A 20458-nucleotide genomic window follows, 5' to 3' on the forward strand; every position below is an offset into this window, starting at 1 on the left:
CCCTTTTTAAAGTTACCAATTCCATGTTCCTTGGGGAGTTGGTCACAACTGGACCTAATGGTCAGGGGTCCCTTTACATTTACCTAGAGTCGAGGGACACGGGTGGTGCTGTGGGTTAAACCACAGGGCCTAGGGCTTGCTGATCAGAAGGTCGGTGGTTCGAATCCCCGCGACAAGGTGAGCTCCCGTTGCTCGGTCCCTGCTCCTGCCAACCCAGCAGTACGAAAGCATGTCAAAGTGCAAGTAGTTAAATAGGTACCGCTCCGGTGGGAAGGTAAACGGCGTTTCCGTGCGCTGCTCTGGTTCGCCAGAAGCGGCTTAGTCATGCTGGCCACATGACCCGGAAGCTCCCTCGGCCAGTAAAGCGAGATGAGCACCACAACCCCAGAGTCGGCCACGACTGGACCTAATGGTCAGGGGTCCCTTTACTTTTACCTAGAGTCAAACCCACTTACAGCTCCTTTGTATAACATGGATAAATCAGATATATATCCCCCTTTTTAAAGTTACCAATTCCATGTTCCTCAGGGTACAATAAGAAGGAAAAGGTGTTAATCCAAATGTCAAGATTTCTGGGCTTTCAAAATAAGGAAAAATCTTATTTTAGTTTGGCTAAGATCAAGGGTAATCCAATTAAGCGCTGCCTGTAAATGACAAAGCAATGGCTTTTTCTAGAGGGAAGCACTTCAGACTGTTTCCTTTAAAGTTTTGCAGCATCCTCAGCTTTCAGGATGGTTTCTCTCAGGCAAATTTCTCTCGTTTAGTGAGGCTTATTGTGGCCATTTATTGAGTCTCATTCCTGGGCCAGTGTTTTGCTTGTCCTTTCCACTTGTGAATTGGTTTAGTCTTTCCTGCATAATACGGAGCTGAGGGGCAGCTGAATTTTGTTGGCAAAAGTCGTATGAGCAAACACGCCCATCGCAAAGAGACTCCATTTCTCTAGGCCACCCCATCTGGTAGTTTTCTGATTTACAAACTGTTTTCCTGGATCCTGACACCTTCACATCAAACCTGCCAAGTTTTGGAATTCTGAAACTGATAGTATTCAGGATCTAAATTTGTTCAACAAATGCAAAACAACAACAACAACTAAATACAATAAATGCATTTCTAGATGGTAAGGGAATGTTTCAAAAATGTTTTAGTTGGGACAGATAGGAACCATTAGGCTTCACTGGGGTTGCTTGTTCACCATGTGTGTTCCATAACTCTATCAAAGTATAATAATAATAATAATAATAATAATAATAATAATAATTTATACACCGCCCATCTGGCTGGGTTTCCCCAGCCACTCTGGGCGGCTCCCAACCAAATATTAAAAGAACAATACAGCATTAAACATTAAAAGCTTCCCTAAACAGGGCTGCCTTTAGATGTCTTCTACAAGTTTGGTAGTTATTTTTCTCTTTGACATCTGGTGGGAGGGCGTTCCACAGGGCGGGTGCCACTACCGAGAAGGCCCTCTGCCTGGTTCCCTGTAACTTGGCTTCTTGCAGCAAGGGAACCACCAGAAGGCCCTCGGCGCTGGACCTCAGTGTCCGGGCTGAACAATGGGAGTGGAGACGCTCCTTCAGGTATACTGGGCCGAGGCTGTTTGGGCTTTAAAGGTCAGCACCAACATTTGGAATTGTTTTCGGAAACATACTGGGAGCCAATGTAGGTCTTTCAAGACCTGTGTTTCTGGACTTTCACCCCATAACCTTGATTGGTGTCTGCAGCATAAAAATACTTACTTATAGGGAAAATGTCACAAGGTTTCTGTCAAGACAGTTCTCCAGCTGGCATCTGCAACCAGAGGTAGAAAGATATACATCATTCTTACCATGTAAACAGGTGGTGACAGTGCCATGGCCTGTGTATTCAAAAGCATGTTCCTAGCCAAGCGAAAGCATTTGAGGGTGGAATGAAGGGCCTAGGCAGATCTCTGAGGGCAAGACTAGGAGATATTTGTACTCTCTGCCTGAGGTTCCCCAAACCTGAAAAGGAAAAAGCTGGCGTCAATAATTGTTGTCCTTCCAATTCTGTCAAGAATCTGATGGTCTCAAATTTCTGGATACAATTACGACGTTTGAAACAAAAATGTTTTCCAGAATCAATTGTTTGGAATCCCAAGATCCTCTACACAAAGTGAAAGGCTTGCTAAACTCCGTCTCCTGTCGGAAACCCTGCAAGCCTCTGAAAAGCGGCTTGTGGGGATCCCTTGACCTTCTGAAGGCTGTCGTTCTCAGGGGCTGCAAACAGGGCTGCAGAGCAACACTCCCTTTGGCTCAGTTGACTGGTTCTTTGGACCTGCCCATAATATGGCCGCCCCTGTTGCTCCAAACATTCAACATAATTTGGCGAAACGACCTCAAAAGAAAAAATGTGGGTTGCAGGAAGGTGGGAGCGTTGAGTTTTACACAGCATTGCAATCCTGTCATGGTTGACTTGGCGTTCCATTGCTGAGTTAATTTATTATCCTGGATCAAGGGAATATTTGTAGGGAGCCACTTAAAAGAGTAACCATGGATTTGATCCCTATTAAATTCCCATTGCCACTAAGGGTGCTTCCACAATGTCTCTGTTTTTGGGTGGGATTTAATTTGGGTGGGATGTGGATGGCGCTGTGGGTTAAAACACAGAGCCTAGGACTTGCCAATCAGAAGTTCGGCGGTTCGAATCCCTGCGACGGGGTGAGCTCCCGTTGCTCGGTCCCTGCTCCTGCCCACCTAGCAGTTCGAAAGCATGCCAAAAAGTCCAAGTAGATAAATAGGTACCACTCTGGCGGGAAGGTAAACGGTGTTTCCGTGCACGGCTCTGGTTTGCCAGAAGCGGCTTAGTCATGCTGGCCACATGACCCAGAAGGTGTACACCGGCTCCCTCGGCCAATAAAGCGAGATGAGCGCCACAACCTCAGAGTCGGCCACGACTGGACCTAATGGTCAGGGGTCCCTTTACCTTTACCTTTAATCACAAACCAGCAAAATTGGATTGTACAATTATGGTTGATGGGGAGGTCTTAAACGACAAACTCACTTCCTCAAACAATCAGAAACAATCAGGCTTTTTGCAGTAAGGAAAGTGATAAGAAAAGGCACTGGGAAGTGTGGGATGATACATCCCTGCAAGCAAGTCAGAGTAAATGCTCAATAAAGAAGTCACCTGGAAAGACTTCATCTATCAGTTGTTGGAAACTGCAGGAGGAGAGTGCTGTTGCAATCAGGTATAATAATAATAATAATAATAATAATAATAATAATAATAATAATAATAATAATAATATAATAATAATAATAATAATAATAATAATAATAATAATAATAGTAATAATAAATTTATACCCTGCCCATCTGGCTGGGTTTCCCCAGCCACTCTGGGTGGCTTTCAACAGAATATTAAAATATGATAGTCTATTAAATATTAAAAGCTTCCCTAAACAGGGCTGCCTTCAGATGTCTTCTAAAAGTCTGGTAGTTGTTCTTCTCTTTGACATCTGGTGGGAGGGCATTCCACAGGGCAGGTGCTACCACTGAGAAGGCCCTCTGCCTGGTTCCCTGTAACTTGGCTTCTCGCAGGGAGGGAACTGCCAGAAGGCCTTCAGAGCTGGACCTCAGTGTCCAAGCAGAAGGATGGGGGTGGAGACGCTCCTTCAGGTATACAGGACCGAGGCCATTTAGGGCTTTAAAGGTCAGCACCAACACTTTGATTTGTGCTCAGAAACGTACTGGCAGGTTCTGCTTTTGGGCATCCCAGAGGCATCTAGTTGGTCACTGTGAGAACAGAATTGGGGACTAGATGGGCCACTGGCAGCAGGACTCTTCTTCATGAAATCATAGAATTGTAGAGTCAGAAGGGACCCTGAGGATCATCTAGTCCAACCCCCTGCAATGCAGGAATACGCAGCTGTCCCATACAGGGATCAAACCTGCAACCTTAGCATTATCAACACCACACCCTAACCAACACTTTCTAGGTTTCATTGAAAACATTATGAAAGTTACGTCTTGACAAGATCAGTATAATTCATTTTAGTGGGAACTAAGCATGATTCGGGACGCGGGTGGCGCTGTGGGTTAAACCACAGAGCCTAGAGCTTGCCGATCAGAAGGTCGGCGGTTCGAATCCCCGCTCCCGTTGTTCAGTCCCTGCTTCTGCCAACCTAGCAGTTTGAAAGCATACCAGTGCAAGTAGATAAATAGGTACCACTCCGACGGGAAGGTAAACGGCATTTCCGTGAGCTGCTCTGGTTCGCCAGAAGCGGCTTAGTCATGCTGGCCACATGACCCTGAAGCTGTACGCCAGCTCCCTCGGCCAATAAAGCGAGATGAGCACCGCAACCGCAGAGTCGGCCACGACTGGACCTAATGGTCAGGGGTCCCTTTACCCTTTACCTTTACTAAGCCTGATTCAGTCCAGTGTATCTTAGTGGGCCCATGGTTTTAGAGAAAGCATTTTTTTTTAAAAAAAAGTTTGTAAAATAAAAAGAAGAGAGAGAAAACTGAAGACAATATGCTGTCACTGACATCTAGGGACATGAGGGCTTTCCTTCTAATATCCAGAAAATTATTATTAATGGCTGGGGAACAGAAGATTTAATAAATTCCTAGTGTTACTTAAGTTTTTGGCATTTCAAAATATGCTCTTGGTCCAATGTGATAAAGTTCAGCGAGTGCTGGAATGACATCACTCTTTTGAGCGTTGTTCAGTTCTTACTGAGATCTATCACCTTCTCTGTACTCCAGAGCGCCCCTTCTGCTTCTGTCCCATCTCATATTTCCGAATTCTGGCAGCTGGAGGGAAGTTTGACCCAATCGTCAACCTTTCCTTCCTGTTCAATTTCAGCTTCATCCCCTAAGTGCTTTTTACTTAGGCTGCATTAACAAAGACTTTTCAAGGGAACATCATTGAATTTCACTTATCCAAAAGCACTCCAATCAATTATGTAGCAGGAGAGACTCAAATTAGATTCCAAATTGGCTCCAAAGAGATTCAGAAAGCCATCAACAGCGATGAGAGATCTCGAAGTGGAATGACACTGCTTATCAGAGTCCCAAACCGTCTTTAAGGGGATGGCATTTTACCATAGAAGACTCATTAGGGACTCTGGAAAACTGAGCCTTCTTATACTATGCCATGGAAACAGTAAAATTCTTTCCAATATCCCCAGTGTCCTTGTCAGGAGAGACCCCAGAAGGCTGGATGCTCATACAATGCACATTAGACCCCTGTCATCAATATTCACTGGGGAAATTTTACAGTCCACGCTGATGAAAATATGGAACATTTCAATCCACTTTTTATGGAGTCTGACCACTGGTCTAACTAGCTGGTGTTGTTGTTTAGTCGTTTAGTCGTATCCGACTCTTCGTGACCCCATGGACCAGAGCACGCCAGGCACTCCTGTCTTCCACTGCCTCCTGCAGTTTGGTCAAACATGCTGGTAGCTTCGAGAACACTATCCAACCATCTCGTCCTCTGTCGTCCCCTTCTCCTTGTGCCCTCCATCTTTCCCAACATCAGGGTCTTTTCCAGGGAGTCTTCTCTTCTCATGAGGTGGCCAAAGTATTGTAGCCGCAGCTTCAGGATCTGTCCTTCCAGTGAGCACTAAGGGCTGATTTCCCTCAGAATGGAGAGGTTTGATCTTCTTGCAGTCCAGGGGACTCTCAAGAGTCTCCTCCAGCACCGTAATTCAAAAACATCAATTCTTCGGCGATCAGCCGCCTTTGTGATACAGCTCTCACTTCCATACATCACTACTGGGAAAACCATGGCTTTAACTATACGGACCTCTGTTGGCAAGGTGATGTCTCTGCTTTTTAAGATGCTGTCTTGGCTTGTCATTGCTTTTCTCCCAAGAAGCAGGCGTCTTTTAATTTCATGACTGCTGTCACCATCTGCAGTGACTTGCTAATATTTAGGTGCAAGTTTTTCTCTAAGCACCATGTTGATACTTTTTGAACCTCCCTCCTGTCTGCTTTGGGGCTGGCTCAAGACATTTTGCAGCCTGAGGCAAAGACAAGAGGGCACTCTCCCCCAGGCACATACAGAAGCTGATTGGATTGATACAGTGGTACCTCGGGTTAAGAACTTAATTCGTTCCGGAGCTCCGTTCTTAACCTGAAACTGTGGGGCCTCCTGCTGTTGCCGTGTCACCGCAGCATGATTTCTGTTCTCATCCTGAAGCAAAGTTCTTAACCTGAGGTACTATTTCTGGGTTAGCAGAGTCTGTAACCTGAAGCGTATGTAACCTGAAGCGTCTGTAACCCGAGGTACCACTGTAGTTGAATCTCACCCCAATGCTGGTGAAAGGACAGAGTCTTTCACTGCACTTGAGGGCAGTAGGCTAGCATGGGAGGAACAGAGCAGGGCACATGGCACTCACAAGCTCTGGCCCTGTTCTGCATCTCAGCTTCTGCCGCCTGAGGCAGCTGCTTCACTGTAGGGGTGGCCCTGGCCTGCTTTGACTGATGGTGGGGTCTTTCCTAGCTCTGTAACTCAAAAGCCGTTAATCAGAGATGCCCAGGATTGATTAACCTTGGGTTGTGTTCTTGTGAGTTTGGCAACTGTTCAATAAGCGTATGTTTTTATTTACAAATGGTACAGTGTTATCACTTCATGACTCTTAAAATATAATACAATATTTTTTAGCATTCATAATAGCCTCAGCGGCTGCTGCTTCCATAATTCTTTTTATAAGTTTGTCCCTTTAAAGGTACTGTAGTTTGGTTTCTATGATGATAGGGAGAAGAGCTTGCTGGAACAAATGCAGCCATTAGGAAACTGGATACAAGTGTGATTTCCATTGTCAGCGGAGAGGCCTTGTAAGCTTCAGAAGCAGAGGCTGAAGGACCCTCTATCATGTATGATCTAGCTGAGATGCCTGCATTGCAAGGGTTTGTTCTAGATGACTCTTGGAGTCCCTTCCAGCCAGTGTAGTGTAGTGGTTAAGAGTGGTAGACTCGTAATCTGGTGAACCGGGTTCGCGTCTCCGCTCCTCCACATGCAGCTGCTGGGTGACCTTGGGCCAGTCACACTTCTCTGAAGTTTCTCAGCCTTACTCACCTCACAGAATGTTTGTTGTGGGAGAGGAAGGGAAAGGAGATTGTTAGTCACTTTGAGACACCTTAAGGGGAGTGAAAGGGGGGATTGTTGTGGTTTAGTTGTTTAGTTGTGTGTAGAGTCATCCATTGTGTTGTTGGAAAAGAGTGTTTGTGATGACCAGCTTGTTCTCTCAACAGAACTCTATTAGCCTTTGCCCTGCTTCGTTTTGAATTCCAAGGCCAAACTTGCCAGTTGTTCCTTTGATCTCTTGACTCCCTACTTTAGCATTCCAATCACCTATAATGCGAAGAACATCCTTCTTTGGTGTCACTTCTAGAAGGTGTTGTAAGTCTTCATAGAACTGGTCAATTTCAGTTTCTTCAGCATTGGTAGTTGATGCATAAACTTGGATTACTGTGATGTTAAAAGGTCTGCCTTGGATTCGTATCGAGATCATTCTATCATTTTTGAGATTGCATCCCAGTACAGCTTTCGCCACTCTTTTGTTGACTATGAGGGCCACTCCATTCTTTTACAAAATTCTTGCCCGCAGTAGTAGATATGATGGTCATCCAAACTGAATTTCGCCTATTCCTATATATTTTAGTTCACTGATGTCGATATTTATTCTTGCCATCTCATTTTTGACCACATCCAACTTACCAAGGTTCATGGTTCTTACATTCCAGGTTCCTATGCAATATTTTTCTTTACATCATTGGACTTTCATTTCGCTTCCAGACATATCCGCAACTGAGCAGCCTTTCGGCCTTGGCCCAGTCACTTCATCGGCTCTGAATCTACTTGTACTTGTCCTCCGCTCTTCCTCAGTAGCATGTTGGATGCCTTCCGACCTGAGGGGCTCATCTTCCAGTGTCATAACTTTTATATGCCTGTTGTCTTTGTCCATGGAGTTTTCTTGGCAGGTATACTGGAGTGGCTTGCCGGTTCCTGCTCCAGGTGGATCACGTTTGGTCAAAACTCTACACTATGACCTGTCCGTCTTAGGTGGCCCTGCACGGCATAGCTCATAGCTTCTCTGAGATATTCAGGCCCCTTCGCCATGACAAGACAGTGATCCATGAAGGAGGGGTTTCAAGTCCAAACTCCTCTTCCTCCTCCTCCTCCTCCTCTTCTTCTTCTTCCTCCAACTCTGCAATTCTATGATTCAAAAGTGTTGCTGATTATGTTAGTTGCAGAAGTTCTATTAGTTAGTTGCCGCTGGTTCTATTTTAGTTAAGAAATAAATACTTACAGGCTGTGGTGTCAAAAAGGGGCTGGGTATATTGACATTCATTGGTAGCTTGGGTAATCAGTTACACACAGTGTGTATCCTTTTATAAGCCCTTTTTGGGGGGAGAGGGGGTGCTGCTGTAATTCTGAAGGGGACATGTCTTTCCTCGTCATCCTCCATGCAGTAGCCTCCACCTAACGGCTTGGGTCTTGCAGTCAAGGCTGGGAGAGGAAATGGCAGCAAATAATGGGGTGTTACATTTCAACACACGCCTAAAAAAACACCACTCTGGGGGTGGCCTTGCAAATTTTCTAATTGGTAAAGTGGAAGTTTGCCAAAACCATAGAAACAAAATAGTGATTAGCCTTCTTTCCAGACCTGGAAAAGCGACATCTTAGATATTTCTTGTTGATCTTGCCGAGATAATTTTATATGTTTGGAAGGTCATGAAGGAAATAATTACTGTGAGGTTGGTTCACTGGCTGAAAGCTTCTTTTAAAAAGGTATTTTCAATGTATCAAAGAGACTTGCATTTGTTTACTTTTTGAAATCAATAAGGGCCCTAAATGGAGGAATATTTAATTCTTGCAAATGAATGTTCTTTCAAAGCACAGGGACTTCAGAAAAGCTGTGTATACTATGCTCCTGTTTACAATTGTTTTGCTAAAGTAAGATGATCCGCATGTCCTGCATGGGACTAATTAATCTTATATTTTTATTATTGATTTTTAAGCCATTCATTTTCTCCCTTTCATTCAAGACTCGAGGGGAATAGCAAAAATGAAACAACAATAATCACAAATTTCGATGTAACATGGGTTATGTAAATAAAATATAGGCAAAGAAAGAGGTGGGAAAAAGAAAAAGCATTAGTTGCTTGGTAACTCCTTCTACGGGACGCGGGTGGCACTGTGGGTTAAACCACAGAGCCTAGGACTTGTTGATGAGAAGGTCGGCGGTTCGAATCCCTGCAATGGGGTGAGCTCCCATTGCTCGGTCCCTGCTCCTGCCAACCTAGCAGTTTGAAAGCACGTCAAAGTGCAAGTAGATAAATAGGTACTGCTCCGGCGGGAAGGTAAACGGCGTTTCCGTGTGGTGCTCTGGTTCGCCAGAAGTGGATTAGTCATGCTGGCCACATGACCCAGAAGCTGTACGCCGGCTCCCTCAGCCAGTAAAGTGAGATGAGCGCCGCAACCCCAGAGTCAGTCCCGACTGGACCTAATGGTCAGGGGTCCCTTTACCTTTACCTTTAACTCCTTCTACAAAAAGGAAGACGATTATATAGAAAGCAAGAAGACAGAGAATTGCTATAGGGGGAAAGTCTGTTTGCCAGTTGTTTTGTTTTCCTAATTGAGGGCTCTTCCCCTGTAGTAGTACACCTCTTCATATTCTTACCTATGGCCAAATATAGCTGACTCAAACCAACCAAGGCATATGCAAGCATGAGAGGAAACATGTATGTACACAGCAGGGGGATTCTTATTTATTTTTATTACAACAGCAGCAATATATACAGCTGAAGAGGCAAGCAACCTTTCAGTTTAAAAGAGAAAAGTGGGGTGCTTCTTCAGCGTGTAGTTGACATTTCAAAGAAAACTGTAGTTCAATATTTTTGACTTTTGTTTTCTTTGTTGCTTCTCCCCTGAGAAAAGAATAGGGACCACTGGTCATTTGTAGACCCCCATTTAAGAACTACCGCCCTGGAGCCACAGAAGTCAGTAGTGTTGTGAAACTGCTGAGACCAGACTGGAAGCTGCTTTTGGCATCCTTCATTGGCTCCCAGTACATTTCTGAGCACAATTCAAAGTGCTGGTGCTGACCTTTAAAGCCCTAAACGGCCTCAGCCCAGTATAACTGAAGGAGCGTCTCCACCTCCATCATTCGGCCCAGACATTGAGGTCCAGTTCTGAGGGCCTTCTGGTGGTTCCCTCACTGCGAGAAGTGAGGTTAAAGGGAACCAGGCAGAGGGCCTTCTCAATAGTGGCGCCCGCCCTGTGGAACGCCCTCCCATCAGATGTCAAGGAGATAAACAACTACCCGACTTTTAGAAGACACCTGAAGGCAACCCTGTTTAGGGAAGTTTTCAATGTCTGATGTTTTATCATGTTTTTAATATTCTGTTGGAAGCTGCCCTACATTGCAGAGTGATATTTCTACCAGTCGTTAAATTTCCCACTAAATTTTGTGTAAAGTGAAAGTTAACGATGAATATGCTTCGGCCAAACAAATGAAGGATTTCTCAGGGAAATTAAGAGAAATGAGTTAGGAAATGTCTGTTAAAGGGCAGTGCATAAATTCATTAAACAAAAAACTTTTTAAAAAAACAAGATGAGCGACATCTCTCAGGGAGCTTTTCTGCATTTCTTGGTTACCACCAAATTGGGCCTTGATGACATTTGACATGAATATAAAATGAATGCCCTGCTCAGCTGAAATTTGCGGGAATGTTGAGGAAAGCTTAAAAATAAAATCATCAAAGGGTATATTGCACACCTCTAGGGAGCTGCTGAATTTCACCAGAAGAGAAACTCGATGTAAAATTCAAGTATCCCTTTTTAAGCGAAACAACTACAAGAGTTTCAGAGGGCATAATTTTAAATTGTTGAGATGCCTTGTGAGGTGGGAAGGGTAACATTCACACACCATTAACAGTATTCTTTTTTCATGTGAGATAGATGGTTTGGTGTTTTGTGTGTGTACATACACACACACACACACACACACACACAACCTATATTGTCAATCTGAGTCATTGTACCAGCCTGTTTTCCAGCAACTTGCACCTGACCTGCCCTCAAAGACTGCGCTGGAGTTGTTGTCTTTTAAATGTGCTTGAGGCTTCTGAAATAAATTGAGAACCACATCCACTAAATTAAAAAGGCACTGTGCCTCAACCGCACATTTTCTCATGTGCATAACAATGGGCTGCATTAAATGCATTTCAGAGCATCTATTGCTCTGAACTCTGCGACTGGGTTGAGTGGCTACGGATTGAACTTCGAGGAGGGGAAACATCTCTACTGAAGTATGAAGGAAATATCCAGTGTTTAAAATGCACGTTTCTGCTGTGGCATTTGGTTCTTTAATAAGTTATGGTATCCAAACATTCAGGCAACCATTTAGATTGTGCAATTTTGTGTTTAAGGGGACTTTGTGGCTGTATATTCCTACAGAAGAAATTTATACATTCAGGAGCCAAAACTACAAATACCAGCAGACTGTTACTTTGTTGTTAGAGGGTGGGAGGAAGGCGGGAAGCTGTGGGGGTTGTGTGTCTGTGTGTCTGTGTGTGTGTGTGTGTGTGTGGAGAAGAACTACAAAAGGGAAAGAGTCAACATGCCACTCTTTCAATGTTGACGCTTTGCTCTAGAATCTAGATTATAGCCCCTGTGGTTTCATTTCATTTCATTTTTAAATGGAGGCGGTAGAGTTAGAAACGAGGGAGAATTTTGTTCTGTTTTAATGGAACTTTACCTGATTTGGACATCAATAGGAACACAGCTATCTTTCCAAAATTCGAACAAAATTTTGTGATGCAGTTCTCCAATAAAAAAGTATACAAAAAGCATATATTAGCGAATGGTGTGCAGAAAAAAATAAATACACATATCAGTGGAAATAATGTGCAGAATTCCTTGCAAAAATGCATATGAATTTCCATATAGACTTAGGAAGTTTTCAAGTTGGTGCAGAAATCTAGAAACAGAAATTGACAATCAAACTACACTTGTAAAAGGGATGTGTGCAAGAGGTAGTATTTTTATTTTTTATTCTCTGTGCAAATTGCTGAAATCCTTACCAAGCTTTTGTCTGATTGATGATTTCTCATCTCCAGTGCTTGCATTCATGAGGCAGAGTTGCTCCCACCAGCAGCCAGCAGGAGTTAGAGGGTAGCCGTCTCCTAAAAATGCCTATTCGGCCATGAAGCCAGGGGAGGAAATATAGGGCGTTAATAGGTTCCCTTACTGGAGGTGTAAACTGCTAATTGGTTAGTGTCCTTGAAATAATGCTCTATGACTGTGTTAAACCAACCCAATGAAGGGGCGGGTTGGGTGATTTTACTTTGCTATAGCATATATCTATGCTTGTATTGCCTTTGAATCCTTTGTGGTGACTTCTGCCTTGGGGTTGCTACCTTTTTTGTGAAGGTAAAAGGTAAACGGCATTTCCATGCACTCTGGTTTCCGTCACGGTGTTCCATTGCGCCAGAAGCAGTTTAGTCATGCTGGCCACATGACAGAGAAAGCTGTCTGTGGACAAACACCGGCTCTCTCGGCCTGAAAATGAGATGAACGCCACAACCCCATAGTCGCCTTTGACTGGATTTAACCATCCAGGAGTCCTTTACCTTTTACCTTTACCTATCTTTTATGTACAAATAAATGTGGTTGATTCATTACCTTGTTATTATAGACCTCTGGTAAGGGAACCTAATATGCAGGAACAGGAGATTAAAAACAAGTTAAGAAACCACAGTTTAGTCCAAGGTGCAAAGGACATAATTCTCATGAACATGGTGAGCAATGTGTTGGCGTGCCAGGCAGTGTCCTCCTTGTTATTCAGGTGAACAGCAGTTGTGGGCTGGTACATGGGCCAGTTTCTGTCTCCTTCAGCATCAGCATGACATCACAATGGCCTGTGTCTCTCCTTCTGGTTGGCACATCTGTGTGAGAACACAGTGGCCAGTCTGTGAAATAGGCAGCATCAGCATGAGATCACAGTGGCCAGTTTTTCTCCCTCAGGCGGCTAGCATGGGCCACAGTGGGCAGCCCTGTCCTTCAGGCAGGGAGCATCATCTTGTGGGGAGAGGCATTCATTCATCTTCATTCCTCTTCCACTCAGGCAGGCAGTAGAATGTAGGCAGAATATTTATCATGCGGAAGCTGCCAAAAGCAGGTACATGTCAGCACAATCTCTGTCTCAGTGAAATGGGCTTTCTCAGTGAATTGGAAGCAGATGGTGGGCCCTGTATATTCTTTTCTTAGTGAGGTGGCCAGCAGAAGTTTGAGTGTCGTGGTCATCTCACCGAAATGGGCAGCAGCATGCGGACAGAGAAGCAGCAGGCAAGGCAAAGCGCAGGCAAGTAGGCAATCCATCTGTTACAGGGCCTCTCTACTTACAGGAAGTGGACGTGGGTGGCGCTGTGGTCTAAACCACTGAGCCTCTCATGCCTGCTGATCTTGAGGTTGGCAGTTCAAGTCCACATGATGGGATGAGCTCCTGTGGCTCTGTCCCAGCTCCTGCCAACCTAGCAGTTCAAAAGCACCAATGCAAGTAGATAAATAGATACTGCTGTGGTGGGTTGTAGGTTGGATCAGAGCAAATGACAAGCAGAGTCAACTACAGTGGTACCTCGGGTTAAGAACTTAATTCGTTCTGGAGGTCTGTTCTTAACCTGAAACTGTTCTTAACCTGAAGCACCACTTTAGCTAATGGGGCCTCCTGCTGCCACAATTGCTGGAGCACAATTTCTGTTCTCATCCTGAAGCAAAGTTCTTAACCTGAGGTACTATTTCTGGCTTAGCGGAGTCTGTAACCTGAAGCGTATGTAGCCTGAAATGTATGTAACCCGAGGTACCATTGTAATTCTAATTTTGTCCCCATCTTCCTTTCTGTGGCTGAAACCAAGGAGGAGAAGGAAGCAATGCAGTCACCCCCTTCACTGGATATAAGCGAAAAGACAGACATTGGGGACTGGCCGAAGGCAGACTGAGGGGCAGTGGCATAGCGTGGGGGGTGCAGGGGGGGCCGGCCGCACCGGGCACAACATCTGGGGGTTAGGGTTAGGGGGCGCAAATCCACAGGTTAGGGGGCGCAAATTACTTGCCTTGCCCCAGGTGCTGACAACCCATGCTACGCCACTGCTGAGGGGGCAGTGCCCCTTTCATCCAAATGGACCAGTCTCCATTGCGTCTGTGATCTTGGGCACATCACTTGATTCCACCTAGCGCAGCATTCTCTATACAACGGCAGGCTCGGGCAAATTACTCTCAGGAACTGACCAGCAATGATTGAGGGCAAAAGCCCTCCCCTCTTGTTTGTCTTCAGAATCTGGTATTCAGAGGTGTATCGCCTCTAAACATGGAAGATAACTATCATGGCTTGTAGGTAGCTTCCATGGGAGGAGTAGATAAGAACTTTCTTTGGCTAGAGCCAAGGTTGGGCAGGTAGATGTCACCCACATCCTTTGTGGAGGCATCACCTGCCCCTGGTGATAGCCCTTCTAAAAATTAATACTGTTATTAGACTTTTAAAGTGTGGAACTGGATGAAGGGTCAAGAGAAGAGAGGAGGTGCAGATCGGTAGACAATAGTGGTGACCAAACGCTGTTTGGTTTGCGACAATATTTTGCAGCAAAGTTTTTGATGATCTCTTGAATTTCAGCTAGCAGGGATACGGGTGGTGCTGTGGTCTAAACCACTGAGCCTTTTGGGCTCACCGATTAGAAGGTCGGCGGTTCGAATCCCCAACAGAGTGAGCTCCCATTGCTCTGTCCCAGCTCCTGCCAGCCTAGCAGTTTGAAAGCACGCCAGTGCAAGTAGATAAATGGGTACCGCTGTGGCGGGAAGGTAAATGCCATTTCTGTGTGCTCTGGTTTCTGTCACAGTGTTCCATTGCGCCTGAAGTGGTTTAGTCCCACTGGCCGCATGACCCAGAAAGCTGTCTGCGGACAAATGCCGGCTCCCTTGGCCTGAAAGCGAGATGAGTGCCACAACCCCATAGTCGCCTTTGACTGGACTTAACCGTCCAGGGGTCCTTTACCTTTTTTACCTTTTAAAGTGTTACTTGCATTTGTGAATCAACAACATTGCCCTAGTTTACTGTCTGCTTTTCCCCTTCTTTAAAATAAAAATAAAAATAGATGTTTGTCGCCGAAGAAAATGTGGATTTTCGGATACACGTGGAAAATCAAACACGAGCGCGAGACGATGTGAGCAGGAAGCAGCTCAGACTCTATCAGCTGTACAGCAGAACGAGTGGGAAACATATTCAAGTTCTAGGTAGACGGATCAGTGCCAAAGGAGAAGATGGAGACAAATATGGTAAGAGGATTTCCGTTTATTTGCTATGCCAACTTCCAATCTGTGAATCTGGGAGGGAGGCAGGGGTAGGTACTTTCATTGCCTTCAGTGTCATCTGCACAGTGAGGAATATATTAGGCCTAGCCTATATATATATATATATATATATATATATATATATATATATATGATATTGAGCCAATAACAGATGCCTGTGTAGGCATAGCCAGTTAGAACTGAGGCAAACTGGATGCCAATTGCTTAGGTGAACTGGTGAATTTTACGGTAAGAATTAAAATGGCTGAGGATGAGACACGAGATGGTTTTGCCCTAATTGAACCAGTTAATTTGCCTCCAGCTTGAGTCAATCGTTGCTACTTTAGGTTCCTGTGGCACCCTTAGTATGTTGTCAGATACAGAGAGATTGTTTCTTCAGTGGGTTAGTGTGTTTTGCTGTTAAGCAGGAGATTGGTGGTTCAAGCCCACCCAGGGACTGCTGTGGCCAGGATTCCTGCATTGCAGGGGGTTGGACTAGATGACCCTCAGGACCCCTTCCAACTCTACAATTCTATGATTCTACACTCAAATGGACAGGCATGCTCTATGCTTCCCACCTCCACCCTCTGGCCGTAGTTCAAAAGGCTAATCTCTACACCACACAGCCTCAGTGAAAAGGCTTTTTCATGCCTCGAAGCTGACTGATTAGTCAACTGGACACATGGGATTAACTTTTATGTCACCTGATCCCTCTGATCAGATCCTGTGCCTTTGCAGTACACCTTTCCTAATGTGATTATTGTGTTCGCTAAAATTAAATGCACATCCTTGGGGTGTATGCGTGTGTAAGTGATCGTGGGCATTTTTCTTCCTTTAAAATTGCATTCGGTCACATAGCCACAAAAGATATTTCATCCAAGGGTGGCTAATGAATTTACCCCTTTTTGGGGCAGGCAGCTTTGCGGGTGGGTCCCGGGCCTCCGTTAAAAACCAGCCTATCACAGGCTGGAACCTATTCCTGCTGCCAAAGGGGCCAATGGCGGCAGGAGTTTGGTGGGCGTTTCCCTGGGCATGGGACCAATTGACCAACTTGGCACCGTGCCCAGGGGAAGTTCAAATGACTGGCTTGCAGGGACGGGCAGGAGTGAAATGCGCCATTGCCTGCCACAATGCCTATGGCCAAACCTCACACCTGTAACCGTTGTGGCCTTATTTGATCCCCAAAACCAATATGCCGTGTGTTGTCTAGTTATTTTCACCTTAGGGAACAGGGTGGTCATGGGGCTTTGATGTGCAAGAACAACAATGACACAATGCCTTAAATATTACAAATTGCAACTTGTTAAAATTTAACAAGCGAATTCTGTTAAAGTAGCTATCTGTTTTGGCTTCTGAATGCTGGTTGAAGAAAGGACCTATTTTATTAATTTATTGAGAAATCCCCATGAATATTCGGAGGCAGGGGAACATCATCTTTATCATCGGCAGACAGAAGGAAGCAATTGCAGAATCACATTCAGTTTTAGTAGTGCATATCAGTGTTTATAAGGCATAATTACACAATTATGTAACACACTGTTCGACTGCAAACATCTCTAGTATTCTGATCCTCTATCAGTGATTTTGATAAACGAGAAGCTTGACCCAAAGTAAAGAAATCCCAGTTTCCCCCCTTAACCATTTTGATTCCCTAGCGAAGATATTTCCTTTGTCTACACTAACCTTGCCATGAGCAGAACGTGTAATCTAGGATCATGTAATGTTGCTGAAGAAATTGAGGATTTGCATGAACCATCACCTTCTGCTGTTTGGGTAGATAATTTTGGTGGCATTGTGGAATAAGAAAGCCCTACAGTCCAAACCTAAGTGTGTTTATTCAGAAGTAAGTCCCATTGAGCTGAATGGGGCTTACTCCCTAGTACGTATGTTCTGCATTGCAGCCTTAACTGCTTTCCACATGGTAAGGATAGAGCAAACCTGATGGGTCTCTCTGGGAACAGTGTTCCAGGGGGATATCTCGACTGCACTTCTTCTCTGTCAATCTTCAGGCAAGGCCCATCTCTGAGGGTCTTCTGGTAGTTTCCTCACTGCGAGAAGTGAAGTTGCAGGGAACCAGGCAGAAGGCCTTCTCGGCAGTGGTGCCTTCCCTGTGGAACACCCTCCCACCCGATGTCGAGGAGATAAAGAACTACAGAGCTTTTAGAAGGCATCTCAAGGCAGTCCTGTATTGGGAAGTTTTTAATGTTTGGTGTTTTAAAATGTTTTTATATTCTGCTGGAAGCTGCCCAGAGTGCATTGACCATTGCAGCAACATGGCAACTGCTGGTGCCATGCTCTCTGTGGGTATGCTCATAGCATCAGTCCATACCTAGCGCAACCAGACAGAGAGGAAAGCAACCTTGCTTACCTCTTGTTGGGCTTCAGAGCAGGGCAGGAGCAGCCAGTGGAAGACTATAGCTTGACAGAACTGGAGAACCGACATTTCATTCATATGTATGATGGCTTTCTTCAGGCAACCGGACACCAAAATCTTTCTGAGATGCTTCCTATGGCCTTTATTAGCTTTCGTGTCGCTGCTGGAGTTAAGGTGACACGCTTTTCTCCCCCTCTTCTGCTTGTATCAAGAGAGTTTCTTGGGATTTAGTCTATCTTATCAACATTCCAGTAGCCCTATTGAGCCTAGTAAAGGTAAAGGGACCCCTGACCATTAGGTCCAGTCGTGGCCGACTCTGGGGTTGCGGCACTCATCTCGCTGGTGTACAGCTTCCGGGTCATGTGGCCAGCATGACTAAGCTGCTTCTGGCGAACCAGAGCAGTGCACGGAAACGCCCTTTACCTTCCCGCCGGAGTGGTACCTATTTATCAACTTGCACTTTGACGTGCTTTCGAACTGCTAGGTTGGCAGGAGCTGGGACCGAGCAACAGGAGCTCACCCCGTCGTGGGGATTTGAACCGCCGACCTTCTGATCGGCAAGTCCCAGGCTCTGTGGTTTAACCCACAGTGCCACCCGCGTCCCAGAATTCTAGTGCCCCAGAATTGAGCCTCAAAGGTGAGGAGTTTTGCGACATTAACGGGGTGACTACTGTCATACTACTTCTAAGCATTCAGTGTTTACAGACCCACTAAAGCGCATTAAAAGCCTCCTTGCATTAAATTCTCAAACAGAAAACACCGGCCAAAAATAGATGAAATTGAGTTTGTGTAATGATCCTTTTGATGTATTGCTTCTGAAAGGAGCTGGGATCCATTTAATCAGATATTAATCAGGCTAAGTCTAAATGCTAGCTACTTTCGAGATATTTCACCGTGGCAGGATGCTTAATATTTCTGAAGTGCTTTTAGATCATTGAGAAACATGAGGAGGATTACGCCTGGACAGATTACTTAAAATGTGACTGCTCATTAATTAGATTTCCATCTTTTAATTCTCTAAGATGTCCCCCACCTCCAGCATCCAGGATAAGAATGTGAAATGGTTTACTAATTCTTTTTCATGCCCTGACTTTAAAAAAAAAAAGTTGGGGGGAGGACAGGAGGAGGAAAGGAGAAAAGATACACATTACACAGTATCTCACACTGATGGTACAGATAGGAAACCAGGCAGTATGTATTTTGAAACACTAGATTTTCATCGTACAAAAGAGGGAAGACATTCTATACTCTTTGTTCCCTCTTTGTGTGTGGTACTGCTTGGGTTAGGAAAGGCCTTTATCTGTACTTCACAGCTCAGAGATTGTATTACCAAGTATCAGACTTAAGTGTTTGGCTAAGAGGTAATTTTAAAGTTCCTCTGTGCTGGGCAGTATTGTTTTGTGCACGGTTCAACTTCATACCTGAATGGTCTGCCGAGAGCCAAAACATTTGGGGGAAATGACAAATTATACGGAGGTTGCATGGCTATAATACTGCACAGGACACGCTGAAGTTGAATGAACTGGATTTTTGGATAATGGGGTTGGGTGGGTCAGAGCTCAGTTGGTAAAGCAGGTCATAGGGTTGATTCTGGGCTTCTCTAGATAGAGAAGTCCAAAAGGCTGACTAGCTAATAATACAAGTCAGTGTAGATCATGGGTCAGCAAACTAAGGCCCACGGGCTGGATCAGGCCCAACTGCCTTCTGGATCCAGCCCGCAGATGGTCTGGGAATCGCCGCGTGGATCGCCAGTGCTGACTAGCTAATAATACCAGTCAGTGTAGATCATGGGTCGGCAAACTAAGGCCCACGGGCTGGATCAGGCCCAATTGCCTTCTGGATCCAGCCCGCAGATGGTCTGGGAATCGCCGCGTAGATCGCCAGCGCTTGCGTTCTTTTCCTCTCCCTTCCTCTTCCTCACACGGCAGTGGCGGTGCCGGCGCCTCCTCCTCTTCCCTCCCTCCTCCTGGCTTCTCCCCGCCCTGCCTAGAGGAGGAAGGGAGCTGGGCTTTGTTGGTGCCAGCAGCAGCAGCGCTTGAGCAGTTGCCATTTTAAGCAGCCCCTCTCCGGAGCCCTTTTGCATGGTGCTCATCGTTCCTCCGCCACTGCAAGCCCCTGCTGCTTGCAAGACACAGGTAAGCAGCCACTGGGGCTCGTGCTGCTCTTGCGTCATTTTATTCCCCCCCCAAAAAAAATATAGTCTGGCCCCCAACAAGGTCTGAGGGACAGTGGACCGGCCCCCTGCTGAAAAAGTTTACTGACTCCTGGTGTAGACCATTTGAAGCTAGCTGACCAGTGGTCTTCTTTAGGATAATGTGATGTCCTAGGTTGCATTTCACCATTAGAACTTGTGGTTGTTGGGTTCAAATTATAAAGCAGCAGTAGAATAGACACATCCATGCTTCAATTTAATGTGGATTGCACCTCCTCTGATGCCCGTTTGTCCATGCAATGTTCTCCTCCAATGGCTGCTGTCTCTCACTTTCTCCTTTCTTGGTCTGGAGATCCTCTATGTTTTGAAAATCTGGAGAGCCACATGGATACCTAGATCTGGTTCTGATCTGTGCCCTGGGCAGGAGATGGAAATCCCCTGCATGTCATTTCTAAGCACAATTCAAAGTGTTGGTGCTGACCTTAAAGCCCTAAATGGCCTCGGTCCTGTATACCTGAAGGAGCGTCTCCACCCCCATCGTTCTACCCGGACACTGAGGTCCAGTGCCGAGGGCCTTCTGGCGGTTCCCTCACTGCAAGAAAGCAAGTTACAGGGAA

The 20458-nt window shown here is 45.4% G+C and overlaps 1 protein-coding gene across 8 annotated transcripts in view; it reads left to right on the plus strand.

The window, feature by feature from the left end:
* The window catches only part of FGF18 (fibroblast growth factor 18), a 223655-nt gene that overhangs the window by 139234 nt on the left and 63963 nt on the right, over positions 1–20458 (plus strand). For 7 of the 8 annotated variants that reach the window (XM_083431999.1, XM_083432000.1, XM_083432003.1 and 4 more), the window contains one exon: positions 15120–15300. In XM_083431999.1, the coding sequence (XP_083288125.1) occupies positions 15120–15300 (181 nt within the window). Of the gene's footprint in view, positions 1–13007; positions 13114–15119; positions 15301–20458 lie in introns of those variants that run through there. The other variant, XM_083432004.1, reaches the window with a different exon arrangement.

The sequence above is a fragment of the Podarcis tiliguerta genome, assembly GCF_965153285.1.
Source record: "Podarcis tiliguerta genome assembly, chromosome: 3".
Taxonomy (NCBI): Eukaryota; Metazoa; Chordata; class Lepidosauria; order Squamata; family Lacertidae; genus Podarcis; species Podarcis tiliguerta.